The sequence below is a fragment of the Gordionus sp. m RMFG-2023 genome, chromosome 2 (genome assembly GCF_954871325.1).
Source record: "Gordionus sp. m RMFG-2023 chromosome 2, tfGorSpeb1-WG-v2, whole genome shotgun sequence".
NCBI classification, from domain to species: Eukaryota; Metazoa; Nematomorpha; class Gordioida; order Chordodea; family Parachordodidae; genus Gordionus; species Gordionus sp. m RMFG-2023.
The window spans coordinates 44998862-45021423 of NC_088776.1; the positions used below are offsets into that span (position 1 = coordinate 44998862).

General features: G+C 26.5%; 1 protein-coding gene across 2 annotated transcripts; it reads left to right on the forward strand.

The window, feature by feature from the left end:
- Positions 1 to 189: 189 nt before the first annotated feature.
- LOC135925108 (long-chain-fatty-acid--CoA ligase ACSBG2-like) lies at positions 190 to 22221 on the forward strand. 2 transcript variants are annotated; one of them, XM_065460296.1, is made up of 14 exons: positions 190 to 339; positions 8341 to 8481; positions 8569 to 9098; positions 9852 to 9940; positions 10527 to 10752; positions 10981 to 11130; positions 11695 to 11862; positions 16650 to 16831; positions 17677 to 17987; positions 18315 to 18469; positions 18629 to 18791; positions 19063 to 19205; positions 19365 to 19746; positions 21392 to 22221. In XM_065460296.1, the coding sequence occupies exons 2-14, from the start codon at positions 8382 to 8384 to the stop codon at positions 21511 to 21513; spliced, it is 2721 nt and encodes a 906-aa protein (XP_065316368.1). In that variant the 5' UTR covers positions 190 to 339; positions 8341 to 8381; the 3' UTR covers positions 21514 to 22221. The 2 variants fall into 2 exon arrangements, with proteins under 2 accessions (XP_065316368.1, XP_065316369.1); XM_065460297.1 differs by lacking the exon at positions 190 to 339 and adding an exon at positions 1278 to 1385.
- The last annotated feature ends 341 nt before the right edge of the window (positions 22222 to 22562 follow it).

A 22562-nucleotide genomic window follows, 5' to 3' on the forward strand; every position in this document is an offset into this window, starting at 1 on the left:
TTTTCTTTATTATTTAATTTTTTCGGATAAGCTAGTCACGTGTTGATTTTTTTTATTATATTTTATTTATTACTCTAAGGTACTAGACATTAAATTTCAAATTTGAAAAAAATATGTAAAAAAAATGTAATTTATAAAAATTATTTTACCAAAAATTTAAAAAAATCCATTCATAAAAAAAGGATATACTATTTGGATTTAATTAAAAATTAATTATCATATTAATGAGGAGGTGATTAATTATTATCTAAATTTCTATTAAAAAAATTTATGCTTGGGGGGACCTCTAAATTCTTCCTAAGATCATCTATTTTTCCAAAATAAGATTGATTATTTAAAGTAAGCTATTTTTTATTAAAATTTGATATTTTTATATTTAATTTGTAAAAATTATTAAAGATTTAGTACATATGGGATGAGATTTTTATTTACATACTCCTATAAATTAATAGAAAAACAATTTTGATAATATAATGCACAATTCAAAATTTTTTTGTAAATCTCGAATCAAATAATCAATACTTTTTTTTATTTTAAAATTTGATCAATATTATGTAAAATTTTCGACAAAGGAACTATTATTTTTTTTTAGAATTTATACTTGTAATTTTTTTTAGTAAAGTTCTAGACAATTGAATTACAATTTAAATTAAAATTTTTTCGCTAATTCTACGTTTTAAGCGAGATAGAAAAAATTTGGGCAATTGGTATGTTTTTTTTATTACAAGTTCAATAAAAAAAATTGTCATTGTTTACCTATATTTGTTTTTATTTATTATGTATTTATTTTTAATAATATAAAATATAAAATTCTGAAATTATATTTAAAAATAAAATTCTATTATAATAAAATTAATATTTATTGTATTATGCAAATTTAATGTAATATTATCATGTAAATTGTTGGATATGTATGGAATTATCTTATAATTAATTATTTCTATAATTTGAGCCCTTTATTATAAAATTATCGATTTATTTCTCAGCGCGAGTTCTGATTTTAATTTTTTGTGTCTTCATTTAGAAACTCAAATTAGATAAAAAGTTTTATATTATATTTTATTTAAAAATTATGTATTTCTGTAATACAATATTCAGATTTTATGCCCCTTGTATTTTCAGAATCGGATGATCTAAAAAAATCACCTAAAAAATATATTTGAATATTACTATAATATTTTATTTACAGAAGAAGAAAATTCTTATTTTTTTAAAATAATTTGCGCCAGATTCGATCTTATCTTGGCACTAATAATTTAATAATCAAACAAAGAAATTTTTTTTTTATAAAAAGAATAAGATATTATTTTATTTTTAATTATAATCGATTTCATTCCTTGATTATAGGATAAATTTTCATCTCGTGATATTCTATAAAATAAAAGGTAAAATAGATTAATTGATTATATTTTCTTTTAGAAAAAGATTTAAATAAGACCATAAATACACTGGATAATTAAGGTGTTTTCTACTGATACTTTTATTTTATACATTACTTTAAGAGGGTTTGGGGATTTTATGATTATGAAATGCACCTTTATATGTTTTTCTTTATTATATAATTTAGCGTATTTCTAGAATTTAATAAGAATAACAGACGATAAATGAACATTTTGTTCTGTAATTCATTCATTTTACACGTTGTTCTACGACCTGTCCTTTAAAGAACATTCACCTAAGGAATTTTTGAATTATTATTTTTCTCAATTAACTTATAATTCTTTAATATAATTTGATTTAAATTAGCAAAAATTTTATTTTATATAAATATAATTGTATTTTAGGGCTCGGAAATTATATATTTTTTGAATGTCATGTGTCATGTTCATTAGAATTCAAACAGTAAATTAAGAATAAGATTTTTTTAAAATTAAATGAAAGACATTTATTTTTAAGAATAAACCGATAACAAAATTATTTCAAAATTTTCGAATCTCGAGAGGTAAATATTTTAACAAAAAACGAATTTAAATTTAAAAATAGGAATGATTTAAACGTAATGCTTTTTTTCATAAGATCACAAATTTTACGATGATGTATTTATGGTGGAGGAGGGGGGGGGTGATGTGCCATCAAAGAGCCATTTGATTCCGATTTTTTTAAAAACTTTTATTTCTTATAAATGCAATACTATAATGTTGTAGTATTGACATTTTTCAAAAAAAACTAATAATTTGTTTCGGGGTAGTCAAGAAAACAGGCAACATATTTTTAATAAAACTAGTGTTCTCGAAATTACGCTAATAAATGTAACCTTGTCATCTATCAGCAAAATTTTCAAGCTTTCTGGATAAAATATTGAGTTAGTATTTTTAAAAATCGGCTTAAATCGAGCCGTTTAACAACACTAGTTTGCTATTAAAATTATGTTTCCTATTTTTTTGACTCCCCCGAAACAAATCATTAGCTTTTTTTGTTGAAAATATGTCTATATCTATACTATATCTAGATTTGATGAAAGCTATATTTATTATTCAAAGTCAAAACCTTATTTTTACATTGAATTGAAAAACCAAATTTAGATCGTATCTTAATTTATTTAACGAATCAATTAAGTTTTAGGATGTATTTTTTTTTAGAAATTTAAATAAATAAATGGAAATGGCGATCAGTGGATAAAAGTAGATAAACAAAACAACTTAGTTGAATTTTTTTCCTTACAATTCTTCCTTTATTTAAATGAGGTACATTAATGATGACGATTTTGAAATTTTATTTTTGAATTATGTTAGTATTGATTTCGATAAAATTTTAAAAGTTTTGGAATTTATTATTTTAATGTGTTGGACCACAACCTTTATTATTTGTTATATTTTTTAAAAATTATCTAATCCTAGTGGACAGATATTTTATTATAAATTATATTAAACTAAGTCCAAACTCTAATGAACTCATATTTCTCATCTTTTCCAATACTAATTTTTATTAGGACTGTGCCGATATTAAATATTGAATCAAACCGATATTTTTCAAAAACTTATCCGATCCGGTATTTTTTTATTTTATAAATAATTTCATGATAATCAATTAATAAAAACTAAAATACAATTTATTTGTTGTAGAATATAAAGAAATAGTTAAAAATTTGCACAATTTTTTGTTACATTATCTGTAACAAGAAAACGATACATTTAGCTATTGTTGTTAAACGGCTGAAGCCAATTTTTTAAGAATCTTAACTCAAGATTTTGGCCGTAAGTAAATTATTCAAGCTTATTTATTTTGTCCACAGATGGCAGGAAGGTTTGGACATTTATTGTCGAAATTTCGAGGCTTAGGTAATAATATTTGGCTGAAATCTATATTTAGCCCTTTTTAAAAATCAGCTAAATGGAGCTGTTTAACAACAATACATTCATCCATAAATATTACAAGTATTTTAAATTAGATTATTAACTTTTGGTGAATAAAAAAAACCAAATGCACTTACATGAAAGGTTTTTTGAAATATAGAAAATATGAAAATTTTTATTACATTGGTTAAAGGATTCACAAAATTATCATATAATTGAATAAGTTTTTATTTTCGTTCGATCGCGGTCTTAATTTATATTAGTATCGTTCTATTTTAAATTAAGATCTTTGTCAAAATAATATTATATAAGCCTCAAGATATCGTTAATAAATCTTCAAATTTTTCAGCCATCTATGAGCAAAATCTCTTTTATATTTTTTGGCTAAAGTATTGGGCTAGGCATTTTTAAAATCGAGCCGTTTAACAACATTGGTTTATATTATAATTACATTATTTTGCGATACCTCAGTTCATAGTTCGAAATTAAATAATAAGGAATTTTATGAAAATGGGCATGATTTAGCCATTGATTTGTCCAACAAAAAAGGCGAAAAATGGCGAAATCATATTTTTAATATTAAATTAAAAAGTAATTCTCACAGCACAAGTTTGTTCCAAAATGTAGGTGACGGAAAAGAATGTATCCTCTATAGAATCGAAAGATTGATGAGGAAATAGAAGTAACAAAAATATCATGTAAAATGGGTTCTTATTAAAATTGTTAAGAATATTTTTGAAATGATCTATTACACCCACAATACATTGTTACTCTGCTTAGATTACATGATGCTAAATAAATTGTTAATAGTAACACAATATATTTTTACCAAAAAAAATTTAGATTTTATATCTCCATTCTACACTTTAAATAAGGATAGGCATCAAGAAGGACAGTGCTAATCGACTTATGGCCTCCTGAGGCGATTCGTCAGTTCATTTTAACCCTCAAGGATTTTTTTTAAAAAAGTTGGTTTATTCTTGAAAACGATAATCATAAAAAATTACGGAAATAAATTAATTTAAATTATGTATGGATCAAAGTCCGGTTCTATCCTAAATAAATTTTAAAATGGACAATATTCATATACCTTAAAAAAATGACGCAATGCTTGACCTTCTCCCTTCTCTGCCACAACGCATTGAGAGGGAATAGCTTCCAAAATTTATTTCCGCTTGTCATTTGACTTGGAAGCTATATTATAGATACTGATTTTTAACAGTTTTTGTTACTATCATTCAGTGGCGTATCCAGGATTTTCCTTAAGTGGGGGAATATTTTTGAGGGGTTTTCCCCCCAGCCCCCTTTAGCTGGCCTTCTTGAGCTATTCTTCTCAATTATTCATAATTCAATAATAATTACATGAATATTTTTAGTTTTTATTTACTAATTCGCGCTTATGGATATTTAAAGAAAAGGTTATAACTCAATTTTTTATTATTTTAAGTTAGGTATATTATATTAAATAAAAAATTTTTAAAATTATAAAATTGAAATAAAGAGTGTCATTTTTTTTATAAAATTGGCTTAAGCCTAAATTCTCATAATAAATAGAATAAATTTTTTTTATTGAAAATACTAATTGTAGTGTGTATAAATATAAAATATTGAAAAATTTTTTTAAAAACAAGTTTTCATAACTTCTTATCAAATACAATATTAATTATACAAAAAATTTATTAAATACTATAATTATAATGCGATTTTTAATTTTCGTGGGAAATTTGCCAATTCATCAAGAATTTCGTTTGTCGCTGGAATCAAATTTCTGTGGATATTTAAAAGAGCTAACCCATTTAGCCCAGATTCGGAAGTAGTATTTCGTAAATAAGTTTAAGTTGGAAAGGTCCTTTCATTCATACATGTTGTGCAAATATTCAAGAATATAAAACAACTTCAAAATATTTGGAAATTGAACCAAGGTTCCTTACATCGATTGAGCACATCAAGCATGCTTAGTTAAAATAGCCAAACGTAGTAAATATTAATACCACCATTCGAATTCACTGATTAAATTTATTTCAGTATCAATTTCATGGGAATATCTAAATATTTAATTTTACCAATAGTGGCATCAGAAAACGAAGAATCTTTAGGTAATAAAATTTGAAGATTGTTAAAGACTTGTTTTTTATCTAAAAACCGTACTTTAATTTGCGATAAAAAAGTATCTAAAGAATGGGATGAAAATGGATATTTTATATTCTTAAGTTGAGTCAACATTTATATTACATCAATTGCCCAAGTGCTAGACGAGGTTTAATTAGTGTTATATCATAAGATTTAGCTTTCGATTCAACGTCTAGATAAATATTATGAAAATATTCATCTACATTTATTCTTATTTACCTGTTCATATACATTTTCCGCCAAATCAATAACCTGAACCAAATCTAAATTTGGTTTTTGTAAATTTATACAAAGTAGTGAGCTATAGGAAAATATGCAACTAGCTGTAAAGATAAACTCTGATTTATATTGCAAAATTTTGACGGGGAAGTGGGGAGCGGTAAAATTTTTATTAGCTTAAAATGATATTTATGAAAACAATCAAATAAAGGGAATTACCCCCCCCCCCATTTGTTACGCGCCTGCTATCATTCTTATGAATAATCGCTAATTTTCGTCATAATTATTGAATTATAATTTTATTTGCCAACATAATATATTTAATTTTCACATCCTTTTCCTAGTCTTACGATAAATATCCTGGTAACTTATATGTAAATGATTTTAATTTCTAATAAAGTATGGAGGCGAAACTTTTTATTTTTATAACAATCGTAGTTCACAGAGGTCAATTATATAAAACTATTTGAAATGTTAGAAGTTTTTGTTACACTTATACTTAGCATCGATATCCACTCACGCTATTATCGTACCAATATTTTAATTTAAAAAGAATACCATGGGGTTACCCAAAAATGATGAACTCATAAATTAAAAAATTATTATTTAAATCATGAATTGATAAAAATAATATTTCAACCGATAAGAAAGAAAGATAGGGGTTTTCTCTTTTACTTTTAACTTATCTTTTATAATTTAAAAATACAATTTTATAATGAGTTCTCAAAAGAAACCATAATTATGTCTAAAAAATTATTTATAAAATAATCATTAAAAAAAGAGTTAATATAAATGTATTTTATCTGTATCTGTGATATATTAATTATCATATCAGTGTGCGAAAATATCGGTGCAGCCTGAAATTTTTTTCAAGCCCGGCCCGGATTTTTTTAAAGATTTTTGCCCGACTCACCGGTTCCTAACATTTAAAATGAACCCCGGTACCTTTTTAAAAGAATATTTTGATAGCGGTTGTTAAATTTGATAAGGTTCCTCTTCCGGTTATAAATTCTAAAAAAAATGTTCTATGTCGATTGTCATATTCTATTCTTTGCTAAGTATTTTTTAATCAAAATATTTTGTTAGCAATGTATTTTTTTCAAAAAATTACAATTCCTTTTTAATTGATTTAGATACCCATATGTGTATATTTTTATTCTCAGTATATATATTCGATATAACGGTAATATTTGAACTTAATATTATTTGCTCTTGGTAATTTAATAAATTTATAATAAATTATCCAATCATTCTTTGAAGTTAATCAAACTATCACGAAGTCTATAAAGTGCTCATAGTAGGATACTTTAAAAAAAATTAATATATAAAATGAATACCCACCATAAATTTCAGACATTTTGCATTGAATTCATAAACTACTTTTAATTTATATTAATTTTTTTTATAGAGATTTCAAAATATTCTTAAATTTTTTTTTACCTTTTGTCACTTCCACACTAGCTAAATTGATGTTTTTTTAAAAAATTTAGGATGCATATCTAATTTGATCCATGCCTTTATGATATTTTTATTTTTTAAATTTATTATTTTATAGATTTGTAATCGTATTTTTTTAATTTTTGTCATGGTTTTTTATATTGCTATTTAAAAATATTTACATCGTTTATAAGTATATTTTTTAAATGTTTTGGTAACTTTAAAATGAATAAAAATTGACTTGAATTAATTTTTTTTTAAAAAAATACACAAAAGTTTATTCATTGTTAAATCATGTCTTTCAAATTTAGGATTTACCCTCAAATAATTTTTTAAAATTGAGAGTATGAAACTGTGGATTCATATATCAATGCGATATACATAATAATATTTTTGGTATCAGTATGAGTGCATCTCTACTCCTTGCGAAGATTAATTAATTAAACATTTTATGAAATGAAAAAATTAAGGCATAAAATGAAATTGATTTTATTATTAACTACGCCCATACAATGTAAAGATTACCTTTAACTTTCTACTAAAATTAAATTTCATACTAGCAAGGGGTGGGGTTAAAAGCGTACTTGGTTTAAAATATTTTTTATTTCGCGATTCAAAATTTGAGCACACTTAAAGATCACGCCATTAAATTTATCAAAGTTTAAAATTTTTCTTTAAAATAATACATATTTATATTGCCTGAGGAAAGTTTTATTTGAAATTTTATTTATTAAGAAACATGTACACTAAGCTTATTTGTAAAAAAATAAGGATATTTTATATACAAGTCCTTTTCTATTCCTTTTGATATATTTTTCTTATCCTTTTTTTTTACAAACCACGAGAACCGGAATCACTTTAGTGATTCCATAATATAGCCAGATTTTTCCAAAAAAAAATTAACATTTAAATTTAAAAAAAAGCCAAAAGTTAATCTTGATTTAAATAAATATGTTTTTCACTGAACTATAAAGCTGTATTTCAAACTAAAAATAATATCTTGCTTACAAGATGTAAAGTTTAGTTTTAGTTACAAAAAGATAGTATATCAAGAAGGAAAAAAATTCACATGATAAATAAAACTAAAAAAATCCGATAAAAAAAGGAAGTTTAATAATCTGAAAATAATTCCACATGTGGTTAGGTGGTGGTTTTTAGATGGTTACAATTAAAATAACAAGCAAAAAAAATATTAGTTAAAATTTTAACTCATTTTTCTATTTCCAAAATAAATTATTTTATATTAAATTATAAAAATTAGGTAATATAAAGTAGTTGCGAAACAGTATTATTACAATCACGATGTCCATTTGCAATGGTTCTCTCATAACCTCGCCAAATTCTTTAGATCAATCCTCGGATCCGATCAAGCAACCCAATAATTATCATCATTCCTTAAAAAGTAATCATTTTTTTAACACGAGTAGGTATATAATCGTACTTTTAAATATACACATATAATTATTTTTCTTCAAATATCTATTTCTAGATCACATAAGTCTAGAGAAAGATAAACTTATCCACGCCATCGATGTTCCGATATCAAACGGATACGGACACCACGACGAAGATGACGATGCTTATAGCTCACTCCCCGATGATTCACCTATCTCTCACGATGACCAGTTTAGTAATTCCCTCTCAAGTAATCTTTCCCCTACTTTTACCTCGGAAAAAAACCTTGAGAAAACGGTGGAAGAAACGCTAATTGCTTCAGCCGAAGAATCTTGCTCAAACCCTCCTGAATCCATTCCAAAATTAAAAACGGAACCTGAAACCATGCCTAAGGAGCAAACATATCATAACGTTTACCCCGACGGCCTATCTGTCATTGAAAACTGGGCCGACAACGATTTAAAACCGCTCACCATCCCGCACAAGCTTAAATATATTGCCGATACAAATCCCCAAGCTGCGGCGTATTACTACAAAACTGACGGGGAAGATACGCATTGGGAAAGCGTGACCTATCGCGAATATTTACAAGATATAAGACGCGTGGCCAAGGCCTTTCTATCGGTTATACAATTTTTTTTATTTATATTTTATTTTGATATCTGGATATGGAAAAAAAACCTTATTTTTTTATTAAAAAAATTTTCTATTCGCAATAAAATGAGGTATTCAAATTAAACAAGTTTTACCTTAAAGATTTATGCCTCCTTTAGGAAGGAAATATTTGAAAATGATTCGTATTTTATTTTTTCGAAAATGTTTACCAACTTATATTACAATTGAAATATATAGTTTTATTTACAGATAAAAAAAATCGATGAAATATTTTTTAAAAAATGATGACGAATCAAATTCTACTCATTTTTTTAAAAATAATGTATAATGTAGATTTTGGTCTTATTTTGTAACATCAATCGTGGAAACCATTTTGAAATTTTACAAGGTCTTTTTTTATTTTTTTTATTTTTTAACCAAAATATAATATCTAATTTATGTAATTGATCTATTATTATTATATTAGATTAAAAGTTTATAGCTAATTTATATGAAATTATATTACATTTTGTATTTTTTATAAACATTGATGTGCTATATTTAAAATAATAATATATTTACTAGATGATATATTATGGCCATAAAGAGAAGGATTTTTGAAGAATTTTTAAAAAATCTTTGATATAACAACAAGAAAAGACTTCTTTTTTTTTTACCGTTATCTAACCTTTTACGTTATTTTATAGTTAATTAAATTATATTATATTTGTAGAAATCATTATTTAATTCTATAAATGACAATAATTTTCAACTTATAAACAGTTAGGCTTGGAGAAGTTTCACGCCGTGACCATAATCGGCTTTAATGCTCCAGAATGGGTTGTGTCTAATTTTGCAGCCATATTTGCGGGGTACTTTGATAACTTGATTCTAATTTTGGAATAATATACTATCATTATTATATACATATACCTCAATATAAAATATTTTATATATTATACCCTATTAGAGAATATTATACATATCACAATGGCTTAGCTAACGTTTATAATTTAAGCTTTCAACTAGTCTTAAAAAACCTACTCAAATATAAATATTTTTAGGCATGGTGACATGAGACCAGTTCTTTCCCCTCTTCTAGAGACCAATGACATTAATACGAATCCAGACTAACGATTAAAGTATACATATATTGAAGTTCGCCATTGAAAGGCATTTAGACAAAATGCGAAACAATGCTTCTACTACAGCTGAATTCAATGTAAGTACACTTTTAATAAATGGATCGTGTCTAGATTAGTATTAATGTCGTTGCTATCAACAAATCAAAAACCCGAACTGGCTCTCAAAAAAAATAATTTTATCATTTTTAAAAAAAATTATTAGATTCGGGCCTCTCTGCTTCGGCCTAATTTGTCGAGCAAATGCATCTGAATGTATTTTAAATTTAATAGGACTTAATATTTAAACAATGTTATTATAAATAAAAATATTAAGAGGGTTGTCCACCGGGGTCTACACTACGAATAGCGCTGAAGTTTGTTTTCATATAATGATGGACTGTAAAGCAAATATATGTGTGGTAGAAGATTGGAATCAAATGAATAAAGTTCTGAGCGTAGCCGACAAATTACCGAACCTAAAGGCAATAATTCAATATAGGGAACAGGATTTTCCCTCAGAGTCAAAACTCAGCCATGCCAGACACTTCAAAATATTGAAAGTTATATTTATTTTTTTTTCAATGAAATTATTGATTTCAACGAGTATTATATATTGATTATTGTGATTGATACCTCTATTTTTTATCCGGCATAAAAATACGACTAAATTTATTCCCGAAAAATAATCACCTTACCTTTTTTTAGAGCAATATTTTATTTATTTAATTTTTAAAAATAAAATTTCATTCGCAAAAATCAAATGTAACTTTGTTTTTTTGTTCTAAAAGTGGTCCGATTTAGACAGGTATTCTGAAATGACATCCGAAGACATCTTAAACGAAAAGATTGAATCTCAAAAACCTAATAATTGCAGCACATTGATTTATACATCAGGAACTACCGGAAACTCTAAGGGTGTAATGATTAGCCACGATAATGTAATAAATTATATCCACATTTTTTTGATTTAACTTAATTTTTTTTATTTAAATAAAAGATTTAGTAAAAAAAATAAGAAATAATTTATAGCATCGGAAACCTGCAGAGATCAAAATTTTAGGCCCACCCCAGATTAAAAATTTATTTCTTAGCCCGGCCTGGATATTTAAAAATTTTTACGCCCGACTCGACCCTATAGAATATTTTCAAGGACAGCTAAGTCCGGGATTTTTTTGGATAGTTTTTGGCCCTCAAATCTTAATTTTGATCATTTTCCTCATTTTTCAAATTTTTTTAAAAGAAAATCGAAAATATGAGCAGTAAATTAATATTAAACGCTCCATTTAAGATTTTCCCATTGATTATCTCTGGCTGGGCCTGCATGTCTCTGAGATAGATGGAAAGGAAGGACAATGTTGGTACCGAATCTAAATTATTGAATAAATTGCTTGCTTACAATTACTTTGAAATATTTAATGTCATCTTTTTAAAACCTATTTTAAAATGTAAATATAGTGAATAAAATTTTATTTGCCCCTTTACTTAATAAAAAAATTGATTAGTTGATATGGACCTCGACAATCCTTTCAAATTACATAAAATCTCAACACCGTTCAGAAAGAATGGTTAGCTATCTTCCCCTAAGCCATGTAGCTGCTCAAATGACTGATATATACATGCTTATGGAATCCGCATCCAGTCTTTGGTTCGCTAAGCCCGATGCCTTGAAGGTAATTTAATATAACAAATTTTAATTAAATTTAGTTAAGATTGAAAATATAATATTTTATTTTATATTATAATACATAATATTTTTTATTATAATACTTATGTGATATTGTTGTACACTATTTCATCTGAAATTTACTAACTGGAATTGATATATATATATATATTTACTACATATTTAACCTAAATTATTTTCAGAGCCATTATCTTATTTTGGTATTAAGTGAAAATGAGGAACAAATATTATGTTATTCAAAGATAATTTTATGGGATTTTTGAGTAAGTAAATAATTTTTGATATCTTAAAAAACATAATATCAAATTTTCTACGATATTTAGCTGAGAAAGAAAACTTAATTATTCTCCTTTTTACCTTAAGTTTGCAGTATCGTCTTATATCTTTTTAAGTTGAATAAATCACAAAAACATTTACTGTTTGAATATAATTTTGCCATTGCAGTTTGATATATAAATAGAAATTTTAAATATTCTGGGACTCTTATTTTAAAAGTTATTTTTGAAAAGTAAATAAATTGTATTTTGTTTAAGATTCAATTCATAGTAAATGATTGATTTGATTATCTTAAAGGTACTTTCGATGAATATATAAACATTATTGTAAAAGTTTCATGGTTAAAATAAAATAATTTTATATTATAAACTTTTTATATCTTAAACACCACATTGGCGACTATTAGGTGTAAAGAGACGTATTAAATTAAAAGATTAAAGATAATATTACTATGCCTAACGAAGACTCGAAGTTAGTTCTGAAGAAAAACGAAGAAGCAGCAACATCTAGTCAATTCCATAATTCTTCAAATCTAAAGTGAATATTCAGGACTATATATATAATTTAGAACTCATTTTTAAAGTAAAAAATATTGTCGATCATAATTAAAAAAAAGATTTGTTACTAGCATAGATAGATGTGGATAACTTAATTAAAATAAAAAAATTTCCATTACCAAATTAATTTAGAGAGCATTAATTACATAACTTATTTGATAGTTTGGAAAAAATATTTAAGGATATCTTTAATATTTTCCTACATCGAAATAATTTTTATACTTTAAAAAGAAGCGGAACTATTAAGATTTCGATCGTATTTGCACACTTTGTAATTTTAAATCACCTGTTGATAAAATTTTAAGAGATATTATTATCTTAGGAGTAGTGCTGCCTGAGTAGGATAAAGATCTTCGGTCAAAGTATACCGAAGGCATTTTCATTTTTGAAAATACCTTCGTTTAGCTATCGCGCTGTCTTCCTTGGAAAAGGGCCCAGGTATAAGTTAAAATCATTAAACCTACGCCGACGCAAGGTTACAAAAACACGTATTTTAGGAATAATAGTTATAATAACGGTAATAAATTAATAATAGTTATAATGCCAACAAATTCAATTATAATAAATATATTCCTAATAATTATAAATCTAGTTATAAACCTAACTTTGTACAAAAAATGTCATATGCTTTCGATGCGGCAAGGCAACCCACATAGAAAAAGATTGTAGAACTCATGCAATACAGATGATACCTCGCCTGTCATTTCCTGATAAAGTTACCATTGATACGAAGATAAATAGTTTGCGGGTTACAATGGAATTCGATACCGGTGTGTGATGGATGAAGTTGCCTGGAGACACATTGACAAACCATCACTATCGCCTGCATATAAACTAGTAGTGAAAGTTGAAGTAAAAAAACATTTCTAAATTTTTAGGGTAGTTAAAGGAGAAAATTCTTTTATGTTTGGAACGCCTTTCCTTAGAGAATTTGATATAAAGCTTTCGGAAGAAGTTCGAATAAATAATATAAATATTAACGTTCCCACTTTAAATACCCTTGCATCATAATTTCCTCAAGTTTTTAAAAAATAATTAGGAGAAATAAAACCAACAAGCAGTTATCTGCATACAACCGAACGCATTGGCTACGCCAACGGTTAATATCTTAAAGAAATCCAGTGCCATGCGGATAAACAGAGATTTTCGTTTAACAATTATCAAATATTTAGCGATAGATAACTATTTACCAACTTTCATCGACCTAACAAATAGGATCGCGGGTGGTAAAATATTTTCAACGATAGATTGAGATGCATTTTTACAATTAGAAGTTAGTCCAAAATGTAGAGGTCTTTTAGTAATTTTGACTCATGAATACCTAAGAATTCCTTTTGGGTTGACTAGCGCTCCGATAATATTTCAACGCTTTTTGCCAAACCTATTAAAAAGAATTCCTATCGTTAGTATATTTTAGACGACGTAATAATTGCAGGCGAAAATAATTTTGATCATGTAGTTAATTTAAAAGAAGTATTAAGAAGATTTGATAACACTGAACTGACAACGACGGATAAAATTAAAATTGGAGAAAAGTCAGTTACTTTTTTGGGTCATGTTATTGAGAAATTCGGAATTCATCCTGCAGAAGATAAGATTATTGCCATAAAAAATTGTAAAACACCGTCAAATGTGAAAGAATTACGTTCTAGGATGGATTACTATGAATCGTATATACAAAATTTACATTCTATTTGTGCCCCTTTACACTTACTGACGAGTAAAAATGTTAGTTGGTTTTGATCAGCTCAAGAAAATGAAATATTTATTAAAGTTAAAAATATAATATCAAAAGAATGCAATAATTCCTTATTCAGCCGATATTCCTGTCGTGATTTCTTGTGATGCTTTCGAATATGATCTAAAAACTGCTATTGCACACCGATTTCCTACTGGCCAGGAGAAACCGATTGCTTGCCCATCTAGGACATTTTCGGCGGCTAAAAAGAATTATCCCACCATTGATCGGGAAACTTTTATCATGTTCGCTATCGAGAAGCTCCATCAATATATTTATGTAAGACATTTTATTTTGGTTCAGATCACAGACCTTTAAAATATATCTTAGGTGATAAAAGAGACCTAATAGTATTTAAAGTGGGAGCATTCAATATGAATTCTCTATGAAAAGGTATTCATAAGAGAATTCTCTCCTTTAACTACCTAAATAGGTAAAAATTTAGAAATGTTTTTTAATTCGGCTTTCACTGTACATTTACCAAACACTTCGTGGTATTATTATACCCATTAGTTTATACGCAGGCGATGTGCTGGTTTGTCAATGTGTCCCCAGACAACTTTATCTATCACACTGCACGCAGCACCGGTATAGAATTCCATTGTAAACCGCAAACCATTTATCTTCGTGTCAATGGTAACTTTAATGACAGGCGAGGTATCATCTGTATGGCATGATTTATACAATCTTTTGCTATGTGGCTTGCCTTGCCGCAACGAAAGCATATGACTTTTTTTGTATGAAGTTAGGTTTAAAACTTGATTTATAATTAATAGGAATATAATTATTATGATCGAATTTGTTGGCATTATAACTATTATTAATTTATTACCGTTATTATAACTATTATTCCTGAAATATGTTTTTTTGTAACCTTGCGTCGGAATATGTTTAAAATTTTGTTAACTTCTACCTAGGCTTCCTTTTTCAAGGAAGACAGCGCGATCGATAAACGCACGGCATCTTCAAAAATGATAATGCCTTCGGTATACTTTGACCGAAGATCTTTATCCTACTCAGGCAGCCCTACCCTTAAGATAAAAATATCTCTTAAATTTTTATTAACAAGCGATTTAAAATTACATAGTGAGTAAATACTTTTTAATTTAATCGAAAAATCTATAATAGTTTCTCCGCCTTTATTTAAGGTATAAAAATTATTTAGATGTAGGAAAATACTATAGATATCTTTAAATATTTTCTCCGAACTATCAAGTAAAGTTATGTAATTAATTATCTCTATATAAATTTGGTAATGGAATTTTTTATTTTAATTAAGTTATCCATATTTATGTATGATAGTAACAAATTTTTTTATTATTATGATCGACAATATTTTTTTACTTTATAGATGAGTTATAAATTATATAGTTCTGCATATTCACTTAAAATTTGAAGAATTATGGAATATGGAATTGACTAGATGTGGATGCTTCTTCGTTTTTCTCTAGAACTATTTCAAGTTTTTGTTAGTAGTATTATATTCTTCGTCTCTTTGACATTATAATTTAATACATCTCTTTAAACTTCTCTTTAAAGTTAATAAATTACAAGTTAAAATGTTAACTGTGACTGTTATTTACTAATGATATTTTAAAAAAATAACATGTAACTCATTAGAATTTCATTTCAATATTAAATTACCTTATAAATTTTTATATAATTCAGCATCATTAATATAACCTTTTATTTACTAAAATATTTTGTGATTTACAAATTTTGATTAAAGGAATTTAAATAAAGAAATAATTTAAAAAAATATATAAATAATAACAATATAATATATATTTAATATAAATTTGGACTTAAAAAATTATGACTTTGATAGCCCTAATGTTTCAAAGTTGGTGTAAGTGTTGTAAACCTCAATTAAATTTTAAAAAGGCGGCTAACTATATTACCCAAGCCTCAAGATTTTGCCTTAAGGATGGCAGAGAGATTCTATTCTGGCCAAATTTTGAGGTCTGGTATAATTACTTTAGATAAAATATCCAATTAACCGTTTTTTAAAAATTAGTTAGATTTAGGTTTGTAAATAATATATATATATAAACATTTAATTATCTTGAAAAATAATCTGAAAATAGTTGTTACAATAACTAGTTTCAACTTTTCAAAAGTAGCTAGTTATTTTTTCACAAAAATACAATTGTTATTACTTTAACAACACTAATTTATTCCAATAAAAATATCATTTTATAGTGCAGTTTAGTAACGACCTTAAAAGAAGCCAAACCTACTATATTCATGGGTGTACCTCGAGTATGGGAAAAAATTGCTGAAAAACTTTTTATTATGAATAAATCACTTCACGGCTTTAAGAAATCTATTTCAGACTGGGCCAAAGATATAGGGAAGCGTGGAAGCACGGCATTGATGAAAGGGTATGCCTATTTATAATTGTTATGAGGTTCTATGATTTTAAATGTACATTTATATTTTTTATATTCTAATGCTCATCTAATTATAAATGTATAGATGATTCAAAATTGTCAACCTTTAAGATTTACAATAGCATAAAAATACCAAAAGTGAAAATAAGTATCTATAATTAATAAAAAAAATATAGAGATATAAAACAATCAATACATATAATTTAAGAGATAATTTTTGCATGTTACTATCCTCAAAAAAAAAATAATTTGTAGCATCTAATAGTCTTACAATTAAAGTTTCTTTTTTGTTTTATCTTAAGCTTCTGCTCAATTAAGCAAGATAAGTTTTAGGATTTCTGATCGGTTAAAATTATAAATTAATCGCTAATATTTTCAAAATGAAAAATATATATTACAAATTACAAATCTAGCTAAAAATTATCATCAATGTATTTGTAATTAAATTATATTATGTTATCGGTCTACTTTTTTAATTTATATATTTAATACAGCTCTAACTCCATAAAATAAATGTCACTATACTTTAATATATTTTTATAACAGATTTTTTTAAAATATATATAAGGTCAATTTGATCAAAATAGGAGATTTAAAATTTTTTTGAAATTGCAGCAATTTTAACCTGATCCCCCTCTTTCCCTTTTCAAAATATTTTTATGAACGGGTTCCTTCATAAGCTAATAAGTATATCAAATAGTGATAAAATTTTCAAAGTTTTTTTTTAAACTTTGAAAAATTAGCAATAATACAAATGAGTTGAAATTTTATAATATCATTAACATAAATTTACCTTAAAATTATTCATTATAAATTGAAATTCTTTATAATATTAGCGACTCCCTTCCTTGGGGCCATTATCTCGCCAATCGCTTGGTTTTTTCTCGTATTAAGACTGCCTTGGGCCTCAACCATTGTCGGTTTTTTATCAGCACGGGAGCTCCTTGTTCCTCGGCCACTTTAACCTTTTTCGAATCCCTTGATATAAGGATACAAGAAGTTTACGGAGCTTCAGAATGTACAGGACCAGCTAGCGTGAATTATCCTGAGGTAGGCTTTTCTTGGATAGGAAGTTCTGGACCTCTTCTTCCCGGAACTCAGGTCAAGATAATGAAACGGGATCCGATAAAAGATAGAGAGAATCAAGGTCTATTAACTTGTTATATATTTTCTTAACAGCCCGAACGGACGTTGTGACGGTCCAAAATTTGGATCGATTTTTATATATTTTGTTTTTTCGAATCATATCTGAACTGATTTTTAAAAACTTATTCTATCTGAACTGATTTTTAAAAACTTATTCAATACTCTGTTCCTCTTGTCGATTTGACATTACTATTGGCATTATAGTTATAAAACAATAAATAGGCTAATTTAGCCAATTATTTGTTACAATTTAAAGAATTTGCCTAATGCCTAAAAAAATCTGTTAGTATTAGTGAAAACCATTATTTATTTTTAATATACTTTTAAGATGCCGCAGTTAAATATGGCATTAAATGCGAAGACAATCGTGAACTTGGAAATAATAATTGTAGTAACGGGTCAATTATTCATATTAGCAATGGTGATGTAAAAACTCTATGTTCATCTCAGGATGATATTCTAAATGAAGATATGGAAGGAGAGGTATAATATTTTTATCAAGTTTAAGAAAATATCATGCAGAATTATCTTTTAAATAAAATTTATATGTAAAAGATTATAAATTCCCTATGATAAAAGAATATCTCTAAAATTAATGAGAGGTAGTCATTTTGTGAAAAATAATATATTTATATCAATTAGATACTGATAAAAGGAAGACACGTTTTTATGGGTTACCTTAACATGCCCCAGCAAACGATTGAAGCCATTGATTTAAATGGATGGTTTTCTACTGGTGACATGGGAAAATTAACCAAAACCTCAACTGGAGGCCCTTTCCTCTACATAACGGGAAGATTAAAAGGTTAAAATATAAAATTTCTTTGATTATTCGGAATTATAATATTTTCAATATAATTTAAAGAATTTTGAATTGTTAGCTGATTAAGCATATGTAATTATTCTAATGGTCTCTTTTGTTAATGAAAAATATTTTTTCTCGGAAGAGTGGTTTTCCATAACAAAAGGGTTTTCTTGCTATACAATATCCCTATTACTGAAATATAATAACTACATTTTCGCCATATATTTTGTTTGCTGAGCCCTTTCTAATAAATTATATTTACCTTTCACAGAATTGATTGTAACTGCCGGTGGAGAAAATATCGCTCCTATACCCATTGAAAATATTATCAAAGAACAACTATGCGAACTGGTCAGCAACGTTATGGTGATCGGTGATTACAGAAAGTTTTTATCAGTGATACTAACGTTTAAAGTATGGTATTAAATGATGTATTATAGTTTTTTTTTTTTAAAAATTAGTCATTATTAAATTTTAATATGCCAATATAAATTTACTGCAAACGCTTACAAATAAATTTAAGCCTCAAAACTATTTTTATTTTCTTTATACTTAAAATTTGACTTTTTTCAGACAGAAATTGACATAAATACCGGGTTATGTTCTCAGACATTACTCCCTTCAGTTCAAAAATTTATCCTTGATTTGATTAATCAAGTTTCTTCAACCTCATCCAAAATCACAGACTCATTTGAAAATAATTGCGCTAATGCTGATGAGTGTAAAAAAGAAAGTACCTATTCTAATGGCAAGGTGAACTGCTGCTGCAATGACAAAAAATTATCAATGAATTCTCTCTTGGTCAAGAATTTGATTCAAAATATGCCGCTTACACTAAAAAGATATATAGATGATAGGATAGACGTCACAAATACAAAAGCCGTTAGCAGAGCTGCTTTCATAAGAAAATGGGTCTTTTTGGAAAGTGATTTCACTATACCTGGTGGAGAATTAGGTTTTTAATGTTTGACAAATAAATGAATATCTATATTTTATACATATATTTAATTAAATGCTAGTTTAAATATTTATTTTAGAGTCTTATTCAGATAATGTATTATAATTATAATACTCTTTTTTTAAAACAAACATTGCTATATAACCAAAATATTAGCAAATAATAAAAGTAAGGGTTTAAAAAATTAATATTTAAAGGAGAAAGTATAAATTTATGAAAAATATATCCAATGACGGCATATATAGTATACTCCCATTATTTCGAGTGGTAACTTCTAGTGTTATATGATATTATGTTGTCTGATATAATAACCTTCATTGGGGTCTTTTGTAGTTTGAATTCTAAAGTTACCTAGCATAAATATATGCATTTATTTCTTTTCGGAATTTCAGCTCTTGTAAAATTACCATAGATCGGATATATTTCATTATTCGGAAAACCACTACATATGACGTCTTGCAATAACATTTGTTAATGGAATAAGAGTGATTACATTTGACTTTTTACTATTATTAAAGAGTAGGAGAAAAATGGGCTTCAGAATAGAAAGAAATGTTAGCTTTTTGAATTGATTTTATTATTTCTTATCTTATTTTTCATCGTTTAATGGTGGTTTCCTAGGTTTATTCGGGTAAACCAGTTTCCCCTCTGGCACCCTTTTTCCGATTTTACCCCTGATCATCGTTATTTGTAAATTACATTATTCTATTCACCCATTACCATTTTATCCACGTCTTCATTGGTCTTCCTCTAAGCATTGATCCTATAACTCGGATCGAAGTACATCTTTAACCCAATCATCTTTCGTTCAACATGCCAAAATTACCTCAGTCTATTTTTTCTCCAATACTTCAATCTCTTCCAATTCTTTCCCTTAATTCATTATGTTTTCTCTCTCTCTCTCTAGATACCCCACGCATTCTGACTATCTTAACTCAGTTCTTTCCCATTAAGCTTCATGTGTCGCTTTCTTTACCCACGATTCGCCACCTTATATACAGCTTCTCACAAGGTTTACATATTTTCTTTCAGCTTCAGATATACGTTTTTATTTGTTAGAATAGACATCTCTTGAAACTTTTTTCGTGGACCCTTCAAACAACGGCAGAATTAACACCTTAATCTGCATCCAGCGCTTCACCCAAATAACCTTTTCACTTTTTCCAAAGTAGTTCCATTGCTATCTAAACAACTATGTTCTATAGATAAAAATAACGTTTGCTATCATCAGGCTTCATTTTTCGCATATCTTTTATGCAACTATTTCTGCCAGTTTATGTATTTACGGCAATTCGGTTCGGACAATTTGGCTCAGCGGTTTTATACTTTGAATAAAATACGGTGTCATATAACCATTATTTATAATTGAATGGTGACAATTTTCATACTCGTCGCTATTGGATAAAACACGCTTACATATATTTATTACTTTAAATCATAGTTTATTTCTTTGATTTTATTTTTCTAATCCTTTATGACCATTTTATTCGCATTGCGATATATCTAAAAATAATGCAATAAAAAGAAAATGGCATTAAATATCATATCTATATTATTAATCCATGAATAAATTGATAAATATATCTTGATTTTTTCTTATTCCAATTTATACTAAAGATATTTTATCATTGTATCTATTTAGGGCCCACTATGAAACTCAGACGCCCTTATATATTAAATAAATATTCTCAAGTAATTGAATCTTTCTATAGTGACAGTAAAGAAATAAATAATGGTCAAACTCTGGAATATAGAACTTCCTAACCTTCATAAAATGCGTTGTTTTAAATTGAAATAAACATTTATTATATTAATATACTAAAATAAGGATTGTTTTTTTTTTATAAAAGTTACATTTGTACATAGATATTTTTCCTTATATTAAAAAATATTTTTTTTAAAGTTGGAATAAAGAACAATATTTAAAATGCCAAAATTACCCCCCCCCCCCCACCCTACCCCTCTTCCATTCAATCTGGAAACATAATATTTAGTTTTAATTATGGCAATTAATGACTTGTAAAGCACAATATATAATATTTTCAGTGTACTTAAAAGGCTATGGTCTCATATAATTTTTTAAATATTGTGATTTATAAATCGTGATTATTGATAATTATTTGTAGATTAATTTATTTAGTATTTATATATATAATTTTTTAAATTTTCTAATCAATATTTTGTAAATTAATAGTTTGCACAAATAATATTTATGCTTTATAATATACTCTTATTTCTCATTTGAAACTTTTACTTTTAAATTCAAATTAAACGATAAATATATCAAACCCAATCACATTCATATGATTGTATAGATTTGTCGTACCAAGTTACGAGTTCAACCCTATAATTAAAATTGGTCAATTTACACATCTTTGAGAGAGTTGTATATTTTATTTAAACACCATATTTATAAAATTATTATGTAACATCTTTTTTAAAATTGACTATATAATATAATACGCATATAATTAAAAGTTATAAAAATTGTTATGATGCGTAATATAATTTTGTTAGAAAACATTTCTATATTTTTTTTATAACAAATAAAAATGTTTGATATTTAGTTGGTATGCATAAATATTGGATATATAGAAATATATTTCATTTATAAGTAATTCTTCATTGTTTAGGGCGGTTTTCCAGGCTTACCCGGGTAAACCGGGCTCCCCTCTGATCCCTTTTCACTTTGCAGTCCTAGGCATCGTTATTTGTAAGGCCCATTATTATGTTACCTCTTATCCACCATTACTTCATCGATGTGCAACTTTATCCAATTATCTTTCGTTCAACATGCTCCACCCAACTCATTC